Here is a 17,847-nt window from a genome sequence, read left to right as displayed (position 1 = left end):
GTTGGGCTCATTCCCTTAGTTCCAGTGAAAGAAACTCTTAATGCTTCAGCATACCAAGACATTTTGCACAATTTAATGGTCCCAACTTTGAGGGAACAGTTTGGGGATGGCCAGTTCCTGTTCCAACATGACTACACCCCAGTGCACAAAGCAAGGTCCATAAAGACATGGATGAGTGAGTTTGGTGTGGAAGAACTTGACTGGCCTGCACAGAGTCCTGACCCCAACCATCACAAATGTGTATCTGCAAAAATTGGCAAAATTCCCCATTAACACACTTCTAAACCTTGTGAAAAGCCTTTCCCAGAAAAGTTAAAGCTTTTATTAGCTGCAAAGTATGGGCCAACATCATATTAAACCCTATGGATTAAGAATTCGGATGTTACACAAGTTTATTTGCATGTGAAGGAAGACAAGCGAATATAGTGTATAAATTGGCAAAATAGTGTATATATGGGTTTTGTTTATATCTAAACTGCAATATTTAAATATTTAATGGATTTTCTATGCAAAACAAATCTTAATTACAAGTGGTACAGTTCTCTATAACACAATTTGAGTGCACACTGGATATCCAGATTCTTACTTTCATTCAATTCTGATCCAGTTATTTTCAGTAAGCACCTTATCCTTAAACATGTTGGATACAGATCCTATCCCAGGAACAGAATATTACAGATTTGTGTGGATAAACAAATTTCAGAAACAATGCAGTATAATAGCAACTGAAAAAAATATCAGTTTAGTACCAGAAAGAAGAATAGGTTTAAACACAACCTCAAATCTAGTAATCTAGTCATTAAATCTAGTCAGAAAATGGAAATTTAAGGCCATACACCAAAACACTAACCATAGTGGGAAGAAAGGTATAGTAGTCTAGAATGATTAATAGAGTATGCTATTAAAGAGGATTTTGGGAACTGCTGTTCTACCATAGTCTTTTGGTTAATTGTTCTAGCTTTATACAAGGGTCTACTTGAACCCCTCATTTGTAGCATTGTTCATTTCCCAAGCCCTTCATCGGTGATAGATGATAGAATTCTTGTTCTTTTTCTTCTTTCGGCTGCTCCCGTTAGGGGTCACCACAGCAGATCTCCACACTACCCTGCCCTCTACATCTGCCTTTTTCAAACCAACTACATTCATGTCTTCTCTCACCTACCCCATGTCCCTCCTCTGCACATATCCAAACCATCTCAATCAGGCCTTCATCATCTTGTCTCCAAAACATCCCACATGCGCGATCTTTCTAATAAACTAATCGTAGTCAGTCGATCTTCAACTCTGCTACCTCCAGCTTCGCCACCTGTCTTTTAGTCAATACCACTGTCTCTAAACCATACAACACAGCAGGTCTCACCACAGTCATAAACTTTTCCCTTCACTCTTGCAGATACCCTTCTATCACAAATCACTTCTGCCACTCTTCTCTACCCACGCCACCCTGCCTGCACTTTTTTCTTCTTTTCTCTAACACACTCTTCATTACTTTGCACTGTTGATCCCAAGTACTTAAACTCCCCCACCTTCACCACCTCTTGCAGCCGCACCACTCCACTGCCCTCCCTCTTATTTACGCACATATAGTCTGTCTTACTTCTACTGACTTTCATTCTCCTTCTCTCCAGCGCGTACCTCCACCTCTCAAGGGACTTCTCAACCTGCTCCCTACTCTCACCACAAATCACAATATCATCCACAAACAACATAGTCCAGGGAGACTCCTGTCTGACCTCGTCCGTCAACCTGTCCATCACCACTGCAATCAGGAAAGGGCTCAGAGCTGATCCTTGATGCAATTCATCCTCCACCTTGAACCAGTCTGTCGTTGCACACTTCACTACTGTCACACTGTCATCATACATGTTCTGAACCACCCTCCACTTCTCTGCCACCTTGTATGACTTCCTCATACAATGCCACAACTCCTCTCTTGGCACCCTGTCGTATGCTTTCTCTAAATCCAGAAACACACAATGCAACTCCTTCTGACCTTCTCTATACTTTTCCATCAACATTCTCAAAGCAAATATTGCATCTGCAGTGCTCTTCTCGGCATTAAACCATACTGTGCTCAAAGATCGTCACCTTTGCTTTCAGCCTGGCTTCCACTACACTTTCCCATAACTTAATAGTGTGAGTGATTAACTTTATTCCCCTGTAGTTACTGCAGGTCTGCACATCTCCCTTATTCTTAAAAATTGGTATCAGCAAACTTATCTTCTCCATTCTTCAGGCATCCTCTCACCATCCAAAATCTTGTTAAAAACTTTATCTGTTCACTTCACAAAAATGGCCATTAAAGTCTGCTCCAAATATCAATGTTTTATTCCTAGGTACACTCTCCATCCTTACATCTAACTCACACCAGAAAAAATCCTTTTCCTCCATCTCAGAACCAAGTTGTGGAGCATAAACACTGAGGATATTTATAATCACCCCTTCAACCTCCAGCTTCAAGTTCATCAGAAACTTTCTTGACCTCCACTACACTCTTACTGTACTCTTCCTTCAAAATTACACCTACACTATTTCTCTTTCCATCCACACCATGATAAAACATGCAAGATAATATACAAAAAAAAATTCAATTTGTGAATATTAACAGAACATCTAAATCAATGAGGAATTCCAATTATGGTAATTTCTTGAGTGTGACAAATGACATAAAATATTTATTTTAGTTTTTTATGACCCTAGCTTAAATTCAGTTAGAAAACCAGATTTATTTTACAAATAAAAAGGTCTGTACCAAAAGTGATCATTTGAAACTTCGGCATACTTCGATATTTCAATACTGCATATGAATAAATAACATCACTGTACAGAAAAGTAAAAACACAGTGTGATAAAGCAACAAAAACACATTTTACTCATGTTGATTTGAACTGCTTTACTCCGCTGTAGGAAATTCCTTTTGGAACATTTTTCCCACACCATTAGGCTGTATCTTGAAGCCTGGCACTAAAATAAACAAGAGAGAGCTTTTATGCCTTGTGTGTGTGTCTGTGTGTGTACACACTGCAACAGCAGGCAGGCTTTGAAGGATTCTTGGAAACCGCCAGCTTTTAATAAGATGATAATTTATTTTACATGTGACAGATGGTGTATCCTACGTGTACAAATGGTGTTTAATAATTTCATTTAATTGTTGGGAATGAGAATGGGTGTTAGTTTGGTTTGGAGAGCATCATGTTGACAGTGTCAGAATGTATTAATGTCACACGCTGTAAATATAACAGAGATATTAAATATAGACAGCAAGTCAGAATTGCTGTTTGTTTTATAGAAGCAGATACGCCTGTTTTGTGTTATGAGTGATCCGAGTTTTCCCCTTGTTTGGAATACGACGTCCCCCTCCATCCCACTCCCTATGAACCTCTTCAGCACCAATGGTAGTGTGTCTCCAAACTATCACCATGGCAACATCATTGCTGCGAGCACACTGTTGTCTGCTCGTAGATGGTGATCGCAAGTTGGAGGGAAACATGTATTTGCACTAAATGTGTTATTGGTGTGCTAGTGGCCTTAGTGTAACATGTTCAGTCCCAGTTTATTCCTTTTCTACTCACAGTGTGTGACATCTAACATTTTGTGGCTAATTGTTTTGGCATGAAAATCTCAGGCAGATAACCTGACAGTGGGGCACAAAAAAATCTCAGAGCTTATAATACACACATGACATTACAGTCGCATGATGCCTATCTTCATGAAATGTGCATGAGAAATACAAAAATGAAAATGAAGCCAAGACATTGATAGTACTTTGCTGCCTGCTGAGCTGCAAAATTACACAAATGTCAAAAGGTGGCCTTACAGCTCCAGGGTGTCTGGGTTGATCTTGAGTTTGGTTTACAGTCTGTATGAAAGAATTTTATGTAAAATGGAACCATTAGGATTATCCCATTACCCCAACTTCTTATAGACAAAAGAAAATGCCTTGTAACCAGGTGCTGATATGGATGCACTTGCAGTTAAGTGCTTTATTTGAAGACCAGGCAGACAAATTGAAAACGTGATTTGGAATCGAAAAGCCAGGCAGAACAAGTGATGGGCAGTTTGCAATATTAAAAATTCTGCCACACAGGAAACAAAATTAGAACTGGAGTATCAGAACCCAAAAAAAAAATGCCTTGTTATGCTCAGGGAGTCAGGAAGTGAACAATACTTCAAATTAAAACAATGACAGGACATCAAAGCACACATGCAGTGTAGAAAAAAAGAAAAAAGAAAAAGAAAACATGTCAGCATGGAAATTTGTGCACTAAAACTACATTTAAAATATGGACATTTAGAAGAGATATTGCAAATTAAAATGCTTCATTATATGAAAAATAACAGAGTTAAAAACATTAAAACAGAATTGTATCTCTCATCTAGTATCTTTCTTTTTTGTTCTAATTATTATGGCACTGTATGTACCAGGCTGATACTCACAATGACTCTAGCTTGGTTGCTTCTCATTTCTCACAAGAATCATGCTTACTTAATCAAAACATATTTTTCAACCATTTTTGTTCTCTAGCATCATAGTCAAATCAATGAAGTGGTTACTGAAGGTAACTAAATGGATGGATGGATGGATGGATCAGACATACAACAGCTTATATATTCACCTTGAAATGTCCCATTCCATTTATAGACAAAATTACCTTACTGTGTGATCTGCCTCAGCAGCAGGGTACTTTAAATAGCCAAATTCTCAATAAGAAGGTTTTATTATAATTTTTTTTAAATAAAACTAGTATTGGAGGGGACAGTGCGGGGACAGGTGGCTCAGGAGCAGGAGGTCTCTGCTGACGCATCACTTGTTGGTTAACTTTTTATAGCACAGATCAGGACTAAGACTCTGCAGGTGTTGGCTGTGGGTCAGCTATGGTTAGGAAAAAAACTGGTAGTTCCAAAAATATGTATTTGTGTTAATAGTGTATTTCTGTCATCTAGAGGTTAAATGGAGCAGGTCTGTCGCATGTTTAAGCAAAGAATGTAGACTTTGTGTAATGAATACTGTACAGCCAGCCAGACATTTAATACTTCTGCTCCTCTTCAGATTTTTTAAGTGATTCTCAATAAATATTTTACTTCGGGACATTATTAGTATTGATGTGTCTGCATTACTGGATAGTATTTCTGTTTAAAGCTACTTAAAGGTTTTCCTGTATAAGGCCTAGTTAAAGTACTCCATGTGCTGTATGTAACATATGCATAGGTTATATATCTGGTAGTTCTATTTAAAATCAGACAATAAGCATCCCCATATAACCACGTGTTTCCCGAGATGGAGGATAGGGTTATGTGCATGTATGTTACAAGTCATTATACATTAAGATTAGCAAACACTGTAAAAAAAAAACCTTGCAACACTAATTGTGTCCATTCAATGCCCACATACTGTATGGCTGTGATGGTAAGGTGTCTACACCCTTTTGCCCAAAGTCAATATATAACTAACACAACAGCAAAAATTAAGTCCTGTCATTACTTATAGAACAAACTATATATTGTACTGTACATCATCCCTCAAGCTGCTCTACAGTCTCTATTTTTTCTAGCTTTTTCTTTTTCTTTTGATATCTCTCTACCCCATATCTATATATTCAATTTTATATCAGCATACTCCGTTTATTTTCTCAGGGATATACTTGTGACTCATAACTAGGAAAAAAACACCACCAAGAACACCAAACATAAAACAATAATAGACAAGAAAAAACAAGAACATGGAGAAGTAGAGGAAGCCAGAGATATTAAGATGTCGACAAAGGGAATGTGTAGGTGGGGAAAAGAAGAAAGTGGGAGTGATATAGTTAGAGAGTATTTAAGTTTATGGTGGCTGGTGGGAAAAGAAGGGGGGGTTGGTGATAATGCCAAGGAGGGGAAGATGGGTAATAGGCTCCTGGTGGTCACTGGCAGTGTGTGTGCTGTTGATTCTTGCCAGAAGAAGCTAGAATTTCCCTGAACTCATCCTCAGAAATGAGAGACTGCCAGTGAGCATGAGACAAACATTGAAGGAATGAAATTAATAATTAAAAAATACGATATGGGTTCTTAAAAAAAGATATAGACCTCATATAAAAGAACGAGAGGTATAGTGCAAAATGAATAGGTCAGGGTTTGAATTTTTAATGAAGCAGTCTGCAGGAAAATGACAGAGAATTATATATACATCTCTTTTCTTATTTTCTCTTTCTCTATGTCTCTCTTTCTCTCTCTCATATTCTCTTTTTCTCCTGGCACGCCATGGGCTTGTTGTAAGCAACTAATATAAAGAGGAGCCAATTCTATTTAAAATGCCAACGTTCTAATTAGAGCCTTCCGGAATTCTCCGCTGGTGACTCACTCCATGCCGATCACAGTCAGCTCTGCGGCTTTCCTCAAAGGCTGCCCTCGCCGGCGTCTCATTTAGTAGCGATTTAAAAGCCAGAGTCTTGTGGGGCTTTTTTCTGCTTCTTTGCAATAGCTGGAGTTATTGGTCACAAACTAGACAGTGGAATGACATAATGGCAAATTGTTATGTATGACTTGGTTATTAATCCATGTTTATTACTGGATGCTGAGCCATGCATGAATTTGCTTCTTTTCTTTAAATATTTATAATAATGTTGACATCAAGGTATGGATTTTGGGAACCCACATACAATATATAAAAATAAGTATTTGGACACCTAACTTTTCCAACCTTATGTGGTTCTCCTCTACATTGTTACCACAAAGTTAGAGGAACATAATTGTATAGGATCTCTGGATGCATTAAGAATTACATTTTACTGTCACTCGAACTAGGAGACCCAAACCTGTTCTAGCATCACAATACCTCTGTGCACCAAGCCAGCTCCATGATGATATGGTTTAAATAGGTTGAAATGGAAGATCTTGAGTGGGGTGCTATAGAGCTGTGATTTAAACAATTAACACCACCTTTGGCATGAATTGGAAGGCTGACTGTATCGCTATCTTGCACCTTACAAATGTCTTTATACTCAAAACTCAGTATGTTTAGGTATATTTGTATGTATGTTGCACCTTACAAATTGTTGACATATATTTGGATGTATAATTGTATATTAACAAAATCACTGTTTACATTTACTCAGATGTATAGTCATTCAGATGTTTACGAGATACATTCACTTGGTTTATATACATCTATTTATTAGAAATACACTGCTGTAATCTGTTTCTATATTACACTGACTGCTGATATTCTTATACAAACTTTTTATATTGTACTGACAATGTAAACATTGGATGTCTGCAAATATGGTGGCATTGACAATAAAAAACCTTGAACCTTGACCCTACCCCATACCCCCTCAATCCATATCAGTACTTGAATTTACTAATGCTTTTGTGGCTGAATGAATACAAATCTTTACAAGCACTGGAGGTTGTTATAATAGTAAAGGGGAACAAAATTTTTAATGGAATGTTCAAAAAGCATCCAAGATGGCGATCTTGGTTCCCTTTCAGGAACTTGATCTGCATCAACAATGCTTTGGGAACAATTCCGCGTTGTCCATGCTCTGAATCATGTGTGGATCCAGCAACCTTTCTTTGGGTTCAGAAGCATGCAGTTTGGTGGTTTCTTCCCCCAGTAGAGGGAGGGCAGTGCTCCACATCTCTTCCTCCGAGGAGGGGGAGAGCATGGAGACTAGCGAGCCCACTGACTCCTTCCAGCCAGAGCTCCTGGAGGTGAAAGAGAAGCGGAGGCACTACCTCCACACCATCAGCGCTTTTTCCCTGATCTGAACACTGAGGTGTCCGGATCCCATAGCAGCCCATATTCAGCCCACCTATTCACCGCTAATATCTCCCTTTACACTAACGTAGTGTGGATAAAAGAGAACGGTTATGGGGCGATGCCCCGGATTTAAGAGACACCAGCTGGCTATCTCTCCCCCGCTGCAGTATTAACCCTTAAGGATCCGGTATTGCCCACTAAGCCCTTGCAGTCCACTTCGGCAATCGTAGGCAAGGCTTACGCAGTAGCGGGTCAGCCCTAGTAGCCCCAGAAAGTCAGCCCCCTTTAGCTTGTTTGGGGATGCGGTGGGTGTTGTCGTCAACAGGCTTCAGCAGGCTAAGAAGCAGTCTGCAGCGTTCCAGTGGGCTCAGCCCCAGCTCGGTTTAAGCAGCCGCCGCAAAGCCCAAAAACAAAGCGTCGCCACTCGGACTCCCCTGCCAGGGGCTCTGGGTGACGCTCCTAATTTAGAGACCCTGACAGTTGGAGGTCTTAGTTAGGGGGGCAGCTTACACCACACTATATGGTGCCCGTCCCTCCACAGTGCCCTCAGGAGGTTAGTCTGTTACCCCTGCCATGATCCATGCTACAGGGCCTTCAGCGAGTGCCTCCCTCTACCTCAGCCCAGTCCTGTAGCGGATAGGGGAAGCCCAGCTGCCTCTCAGGAATCCCCAACAGCTGCAGGGCATTGTTCCAGCCACTCAGGCAGACCCTTAAGAGACTACCTGGCAGCCTGGAAATGCCTGCCAGACGTGTCTCAATGGGTCCCGCATTGTAGAAAAGGGCTCCCTTCACAAGGAGGTCATATGCCACTAAATGCCACCTGTTCTTTTTTGTGGTGCGAGCACCAACAATTGGACCCAGTTAACTGCCCAGTCGGTTCAGTGTTGGAGTTCCTACAGGATCAGTTCACCTAAGGGATGTCTCCTTCCACTTTCCAGGTATAGTGTCTGCAATCACGGCTTACTGTGCTTTGCTTGCTGAGCAGTCACTGGCAAGCACCCCTTGGTGACACGTTTTCTGCGCAGCACCTGAAAGCTGAGGCATAGGACGTGACCCAAAGTTCCTGTTTGGGACTTGGTCATTGTGCTGGAGGCTCTGTCCAAGCCCCCCTTCAAGCCCTTGGCTGAGGTGGCCCTTAGATTTCTGTCAGTCAAGACTGCCTTTCTTCTGGTTATCTCCTCCCTAAAGAGGGTCGTGGACCTACTGGTTCTCTTTGTGGCCTTGTCCTTCCTGGAGTTCACCCCAGGCATGGCCAGTGCCTTTCTCTACCCCACATGTATAGTTCCCTGAGGTGCCCTTTTTTTTTCCTCCACAACCTGTTATGCTGCAGGCCCCTGTCCAGGAGAAGCTAAACCGACTGTGTCAGGTACGTTAGATACTGTTGAGGATGTCAGAGCAGCTGTTTGTCTGCTACAGTCCCTATAAAAAAAGGCTTTTTGCAAACAAGCAGACCCTCAGCAGGTGGATTGTGGGTGCCATCTCATCCTCCTATGAGACCTCTGGTGTTCCCACTCCTTTCGGGGTCAGAGCTCACTCTACCCGGAGTGTAGAGGCCTCTACGGCCTGGTCCTCTTGAGTCACACTCCAAGACATCTGCAATGCTGGTCCACCCCCCTGACCTTTATCAGGTTTTATACCCTTGACCTTAGTGTCACTTCTGACTCCTCCATCCTTCGGTCTAGCTGTGCCCATCCACACTAGGCAGGGACTGGTCAGTATGGCGTGATTGGACTCTTTTTCTTAAAGCTTTGTTGAAGCAGCTCGAGGTCCTGAATGGAAACGTCTCTAGGTTACGTATGTAACCCTGGTTCCCTGAGGGAACGAGACATTGCTTCTTCAATCCACAATCCCTGCATCCCTGAGGCGCTTCCTGTTCTTTTCAGAGTTAGTGCCAGCTTCACCGCATGCGCATTTTATAGCTTCCTCTCCGTTGGACAGATTGCACACGTGATGTGCAATCTCAAGCATTGCCAAATCGTTGTTGATGCAGTGTCTCGTTCCCTCAGTGAACCACGGTTACATGCGTAACCTAGAGATGATCTTGCAAAATAGGATCCAAGATGGTTTTGCATCAGTAGCAAGCTGCGGCCTTTCTGGATTCAAAATGGTGCTTCTAGTTTTGTCTTGTGCACTGCCTTTTGTCTTGCACTGTTTGCACTAGGTTGCATATGATGCATTTTATGTAGTTAGGACAGCTTACTTGAGTTCTTAGCTCTGTGTTGTGTTATGTAGCTCTATGTTGTTTTATGTAGCACCTGGGTTCTGGAGAAACGTTGTCTCATTTCAATGTTTACTACGTCAGCAAAACGTATATGGTTGAAATGACAATAAAAGCTTTTTGACTTGATTTGACTTGATGTGAATCTAATGGCCAAGTGTCCACAAACTTCTATTCATATTTTATATTTTAACAATTTTTGAGGGAACTACAGGAACTGTTTTGATGCACATACAGGCAATATGACTTATGATTCAACAATGACACAGAATTACAAATCCTTTCCAGACACACAAGCCTGCACCACAAAAAACAATTGATGATGAATAGCATTGTGAAAATTCTGATTTCTATTCTAATCCTTCAGCATCCTTTGACTCTTCATGATCCTCTCTTTAAAATTATTTTACTGCCAAGCTGCCGATGTTAATTTACAAATCAAAGTAAGCATCTTGTGTCTTCCTATATTTACTTTGGCTTCCTCCATGTACACTGGTTTTCTTCCACCACTTGAAGCGTGCTATTATCAATTATTATTTTCAATTGTATAGAGCTTTAAACAATGGACATTTTCACAAAGCAGTTTTACAGAGATAAATACAGATAGATTGCAAATATAAATTTTAGCATCATAAATTAATCTGTAAGTTTATTCCTAATGACTAGTCAGTGGTGGTAGTAGCAAGGAAAAACTCCTTGAAGTAGCATGAGGAAGAAATCATTAGTGAGGTTATCAACAATGATACTCTAATGCTATATTGTTCATGACAGTTGCAGATCTAAACTATGGTAGCAGACTGTTTTTATGGATGAAACAGATTACTGGGACTGGACACTTTAAATTGCCGTACAGAGAAAATATATAATAATATTCATAATTAATATTCATACAGATTACTAGTGCTACTTTACTAGAAGTTTGTCATCCCTATTAATCCTGTTAACCCTAAGATTAATGATTCAATAGAAATTCCATTTTGCACACACTGTGGGAGTGCTTTATTGTCCCACCACAGCACATTTACACACTTATATTAGACAAATTAGATGATTATTTGTTTATATGTATTATCTGCTATTAAATAAAAAAGAGGGGAGTGTCTTATTTGAAGATCCACTTTGTAGATTAATAGATATTAATAGATTTACTGTACATTTTTTCTGTTTGTTTTTATACTTATTAACAAGTATTTCTTGTAATAATTGTCTTACATGTAGTTCTTACAATAAAATAAAAATAGGCGATAGGTATGAAGCTGTTTTATTTATTTTATATTTAGCTCTTTAACAGCCACTATCCAAATGTACATATGGCACACTTAAGAAAACGCTTTGGTTTGTAGGTTTGTTTGTTCTATGCTGTTGCTTTTAAGATGCACTTTGGCAATTTAATGTAAATTGCAATTTGAGCTAGAGAAGCTTGTATGTTGGATCGGACCACACGGGCCAGCCTTCGCTCTTTGGACCACTTTTGTTGGATACTGGCCACTGCAGACCAAGAATACCACACAAGAGCTGCAGTTTTGGATATGCTTTGACCCAGTTGTCTATCCATCACAATTATGGCCCTCGACAAACTCGCTAAAGTCCTTACACTTGCCCATTTTTCCTGCTTCTAACTCATCAATTTTGTGAACAAAACTTGCTGCCTAATATATCCCACCCAGCTGCCATGATAAAGAAATAATCAGTGTTATTTACTTACCAATCATAATGTTATAATGCCATAATGTTATGCCTGGTTGTGTATATTGTACATATGATAGGTGGTCATAAAATCTGTATTATCATATGAACAAATGGGAAATATTTGCCTAAATTATGTCTTCGAAAATGAGTACCTTCATGAACATTTCACCTTGTTTAAAAAACCTGCGGTTTAGTTCCGCACGATGCCGCTAGAGGATCAAAACCGAAGCGTCGTAGAATGCTCACGAAGGGGGTTCGACTTCTTCATGACAACACTCCAGCCCATTCAGCTCACGAAACGGTGAAATTTGCGAATGACTTAGGGTACGAAATTTTGCATCATCCCCCCTACTCCGCCAGCCTCGCACCCAGTGACTTCTTCCTTTTCCATCACTTGAAGAAACTACTTCGTGGCAGGTGTTTCAAAAACAATGATGAAAAGAAGGCTCCACCAGTTCTTCTATTGTTTGGAGAACAACTTAGGAGGATTTGGAGGTTTGGACTAAGCTCACGACCAACGTTTTTTCTTAGCAGTAATAACAATTTTCTGACCCCCAATTATTCCCACCACCCCCAACATTTTTTAAAGCTTAAACTGGTCCATAGTGTAAAAAGAGGTTGGCTGCTTAAATTTTTTTTCTTTTTTTCTTTTTTTTCTCTTCCTGTAAAGATATGTTGTTGTAAATACTGCTTTATTGTATATCAATTCTATTTTCATTTCATTTATATAAAATTTTTTTTTTCATGGATAGTTTAGATTAGAAATTGGACATAAAAGTAAGCGTCATTATCTATACTGGCTTAACATAATAATAACAATAATAATAATAATAATAATAATAATAATAATAATAATAATAATAATAATGGTAAAACTCGTTCGGAGCACCTTATCATCCTGTATTGTTATACCAGTATACTGTTCCAACACTAGATGAGATTAATAATCAACAAGAATAATGGAAAGCGCACCCAGGTATGTGTGAATGGCTTGATAAAAATAATGCCCATCTTTATTACTCTGTCTTCACAGGATCCAAGAAGCAAGCACAAATTCAAGATTCACACTTATGGCAGCCCCACCTTCTGCGATCACTGTGGCTCTCTGCTGTATGGACTTATCCACCAGGGGATGAAATGTGACAGTGAGTGAAACCCCACACAGCCTTTACAAATCCATACACATTTGCAGCAGCAATAAAAAGCCAGCAATGTGCCACCGCCTGTGATGAATGCGATATTCCAGCGCCAGTGTTTAATGCTCAGGTTTCTATTGTGTAAGTTATCTACAGGCTGCATCCTCCTCTACCCTGCCTGTTGGCTATCTTTATTGTCTGCTGCCAGTTATCCATTACCATTCAAGCCATCCAGGCATGCTGATATGCTAACACAAATGTACACCTATTTCAATACAATTATGTGGACACACAAAGCTATATATAAGTATTGCTCTTTTTTGTCATCTGCAGAGTGTGGGTTTAGTCAGGCAGGTGCACATACTCTCAATGTCTAAATAATCAAAAAGGGCTGATTTATTTTCTGTATTTTCTGAAGTGGAGGCTGCAAGGCATATCACAGGTTTATATATATGGAAGGAGGCTCCAGTGTCATTTTGTAACTGTTAATTTTTGTAACTTCAGGTTAGAGGGGAAAAGATGGGCTGCCATTCTTTAATTCCTTAAAAATATAATGTGCTGGTATGCAGAGAATGGAACACTTTGTTGTTAGAGGAAAATAAGAACAATGTTGCATTTACAAGGATACAGGTTTGCAAGGATAAGCTACGTATTCCTTCTTTTTTTTACACTTAAATCATGATATTTACCTTCTCTCTTTTTTTTCTTTCCCTCTTACTCTCTTTCTGTCTTTCTCTGTCGCTCTCTTTTTCTGTTCCTCAGCATGTGATATGAATGTACATAAGCAGTGTGTGATGAATGTGCCAAGCCTGTGCGGAACAGACCACAAAGAGCGAAGAGGACGCCTCTTTCTCAAGATTGAGGTCAGCGGAGACAAACTTCACGTGACAGGTGGGCATCCCACGGTGCATCTGCAACTGTGTGTGCTAGTGGTAAAGGTCAGAGAACGTTGATTTTGTGATTGAGATTAAACAATGTCTCTGTAGTCTGTGGCTGTTGCTGTCAAGCTGTAAACCTGTTCATTAAGGCTACACAGAGATCTGTGAAAAGAAAGGATTCATTTAAATAGAAAATGGCAGCATAATACAGAATTAAAACCAGCACAAACAGAATAATACGTTTATAAATAAATATTTTAAGATGTGATTTGATTTGGGGTTCAAGTACATTGTGTTCTTTTGTTTAGTGTTGCAATAAAAAAAAAAAGTGAAATGCCATTAATTATTTTTTATTTAGCAAAAAATTTAGAAAATGACTTATTTATGAATTTTCTCTACTCTTTTAATCCTATAAAGTGTAGTAATCAAAATCTTACAGTATTAAATATGATGTCCTAAAGTGTATAGCAATTTCAACTCAATTTATCAATAATATGATACAAACTAAAGCAAGATATTTCGAGATCGCAGACAATCTAGAACATGGTACAGGGCAGGGTGGAGTTGTTTGGGCTTGTTCAGGGTTGTTCTGCAACCCTGAATGAAAAACATGTGTCGGACTGCCATTCTCTCCTGTTGCGTTTGAAAAACACATCATGATCCATATTAACTTTTAAGAGTGAAGCCGGAATGTTGGATGAAGCCCTTGATGGATTATACACTGATCAATTGTATAAGTGATCAGTTGATAAATTTTTTTAAATCGGATTGTTCAAGACTGGCACACAAGGCAAAAAACTAAAGAAGCATATTTTAGATATTTTACATTTTAAGCAAAAAAGTAGTTTTTCTGCAGTATAAATGCAACTCAGTGGCAGGCTATTTTGGTTTTTTTTCCACCTTTTTAACATTCATATTTAACATTTAAGCAAAAAGCACTGCAAAATTTATGTAACTTTTGTAACGCACAGGTAAAAATAGTATGCGCAGAAAGTTAATTCTTCATAATCTATTAGACACATAATCCTTGGTATACAGTATCTTACAAAAGTGAGTACACCCCTTACATTTTAGCAACCGTTTTAGATTATCTTCTCAATAGAAAATTCTATAGAAATGAAACTTGGATATATTTTACAGTCAGTATAGTCAGTATGCAGCTTGTATAACAGTACAGATTTACTGTCCCCTAAAAATAACTCAACATACAGCCATTATTGTCTAAATAGCTGTACCAAATACCCATGCAAAGCCACATGTCCTATTCATCATGTTCATGTTTTTGTCTGCTCGACAAAACCGTACACATTTGTGTATCTTCTATTAGCAGTTCAAATTTGGTGCTTTAAGTACAATTCTCTCATACTGACCACTGGATGTTCAACATGGCACCCCATGGCAAAGAACTCTCTGAGGATTTAGAATTCGAATTGTTGCTCTCCACAAAGATGCCGAGGCTATAATAAGATCAGCAGCACCCTGAAACTGAGTTACAGTGCAGCAGCCGGGGTCATACAGAGGTTTTCCAAAATAGGTTCCACTCAGAACAGGCCCCGCAAGGGTCAATCAAAGAAGTTGAGTCCTTGTGCTGTATGTCAGGTGCAGAATCTGGCTTCCAAAAACAGACGCATGAGTGCTGCCAGTATTGCTTTTGAAATTGCAGAAGTGGATGGTCCACTTGTCAGTGCTCAGATCATACGCCGCAAGTCGGTTTGCATGGCCATTGTCCCAGAAGGAAGCCTCTTCTGAAGCTGGCTCACAAGAAAGCCCACAAACAGTTTGCTTAAGACAACCTGTCCAAGAGCATGAATTACTGAAACCATGTCCTGTGATCTGATGAGACTGAGAACTTGTTTCTCTCAGATGGTGTCCAGCATGTGTGGCGACACCCTGGTGAGGAGTACCATGAAAACTGTGTTAAGCATGGTGGTGGTAGCATCATAGTCTGGGGCTTCATGAGTGCTGCTGTTACTGGGGAGATGCAGTTCATTGAGGGAAACATGGATTCCAACATGTATTGTGACATTCTGTAAAAGAACATAAACATAAAATTGACTCCAAACACACCGCTAAGATGACACCTGCCTTGCTAAAGGTGAGGTGATGAAGTGGCCAAATATGTCTCCAAACCTGAACCTTATTGAGAACCTGTGGGGCATCCTCAAGCGGAAGGTGAAGAAATGCCATGTGTCTTACATCCAGCAGCTCTGGTGAATTTTATGCCCAGGAGGATTAAGGCAGTGCTAGATAACAATGGTGCTCACACAAAATATTGACACTTTGGACACAGTTTTTACATGTTCACTTAGAATGTACTCACTTTTGTTGCCAGGTATTTTGACAAAAATTGCCTGTATGTTTTTGGGACTAAGCTTGAAGACACTGTCAAGTACTGATGTCGGGTGAGGAGGCCTGAAATCAGCATTCCAATTCATCGTAAATGTTCTCAGTAGGGATGAGGTCAGAGCCTAGGTCACTGAAGATCATCCATTACAACCATATGTTCCTGGAGCCAACTTAGTGCACAGTTCACTGTAATGTTGGAATAGGTTTGGGTCTCCTACTTTAACTAAAATAAAAATGGTATGTTACAGCAACCAAAGAAGAAAGATCTCAAAGTGCCTCAATACTTCTGTCCATAATATGTACATAAATTACTGCTTTCCATATTTTTAATGATCGTTAGGAATTAAAACACATACCTACCAACACGTTTTGTAATGTCTGTGCACATACAGTGTTTTTTATTTATTATTTGATCAAATGAAATAACACAGCAAGAAACCAAGTTTAATTGTTAGTACTGTATTTACATATATTTTTCTTCCATGCCTTAAGTATGTTTATTCATATTTATATTTATATTTTTTTTAATTATCCTCATGTACATCAAGCCTCGTAAGTTGCCAGATTTGTGTCTAAGAAAGTGAAAAAAAGACCTGGATGTAGTATATTGCCAATATATTATGGCAGAAATAATCTTACTGTAGCTGTAAGTATGACATTAGTCTCAAAGCAGATTTGATGTAATTCAACATTATTGCGTCCACCTTTATTATACCTCACCTTAATAAATAGCACTTGATCTAGCCATCCAATTATTTAGCATTTTATGGTTTTACATTACTTGTAGCCACAAAAGCAATAAAGCCATGAGAAACTAAATTGAGGTCAGCATTGATGCTCGGATTTAGAGAAATTGTGCAAGTTATAGCACTTCAGTAGTCTGAGCACTGAGACATGCTCAGTTCTTTCCCCCTCACCCACCAGAGTCTGTCATTTTTTGATAACATCTTGCATTCATTGTCCAAACTTACAGATACTTCGCTCATGTCAGCCTTTCTGGCACTCGCTAGTGTTTAAGATACTCAATAAATGCCTTAACATCTTAATTATCTGCTTAAAGAGATCTTTGTTCGGCACAACCAACAGGAACAGAGCCAAGAAAATGTTTTGTGATGCCCCTGAAAGGCTACTAAATCCAGTAGGAGTGTTGGCATTAACAAGTACCAAAGATGTTGCTTAATATTTTATACTGTACTTAATACAGGTGAGGAGACCTTGAGTGCAGTCTCTGTTCTAAATAATCTCCAAGATGTTTAATAGGGTTGAGGGCAGAGATCTAAAGCAGGCTGTCAAGATCTTTCACTTCCAATCCATGCAAACCATATCTTCATATAGATGGTTTTGTGCACAAGGGCATTGTTTTACAGAAACAAGTTTGGGTCTCCTAGATTAAGGGGAGAAATAAATGTAATGTTACCACATCCAAAGATCTTGTACAACTCTCCAAAAAGTGCTTAAGTATTTAACTCTTGTCATCGTTTATACAAAATAATTTACAAAAGTAATTCACTCTTATGTTTATCAAATATTTGCAAACAGTTTTTATGTTTGTTTATGATAAAACTGTGTTGTGTTAATAATTCTTTAATATTCATGAGAGCTCCATGAAGGTATGACGGTCTCCTGGTGGTCTAGTGGTTAAGATGCAGCGCTCTCAACCGGGTTCGACCCCCGGTCAGGGAACCATCCCCAGCCACTCTCAGTGCCATTCCCAAGCCCGGATAAATTGGGGAGGGTTGCGTTAGGAAGGGCATCCAGCGTAAAAACATGTGCCAAATCAAACGTGCGGAGGATCCGCTGTGGCGCCCCTAACGGGAGAAGCCGAAAGAAAGTTAATTC

At 39.4% G+C, this 17,847-nt stretch overlaps 2 protein-coding genes across 4 annotated transcripts in view; one reads left to right on the top strand and one right to left on the bottom strand.

Annotated features, from left to right (window-relative positions):
- The window catches only part of LOC310739668 (protein HID1-like), a 484,702-nt gene that overhangs the window by 254,354 nt on the left and 212,501 nt on the right, over positions 1–17,847 (bottom strand). The gene's annotated exons all lie outside the window — the stretch shown is intronic.
- The window catches only part of prkcab (protein kinase C, alpha, b), a 169,829-nt gene that overhangs the window by 103,729 nt on the left and 48,253 nt on the right, over positions 1–17,847 (top strand). For both annotated transcript variants that reach the window (XM_083565842.1, XM_083565843.1), the window contains exons 4-5: positions 12,682–12,793; positions 13,547–13,675. In XM_083565842.1, coding sequence (XP_083421968.1) covers positions 12,682–12,793; positions 13,547–13,675 — 241 coding nt within the window. The remainder of the gene's footprint in view (positions 1–12,681; positions 12,794–13,546; positions 13,676–17,847) is intronic.

This window comes from Silurus aristotelis (genome assembly GCF_946808225.1).
Source record: "Silurus aristotelis genome assembly, chromosome: 17".
Lineage (NCBI taxonomy): Eukaryota > Metazoa > Chordata > Actinopteri > Siluriformes > Siluridae > Silurus > Silurus aristotelis.
This window is presented reverse-complemented; position numbering and strand designations above follow the sequence as displayed.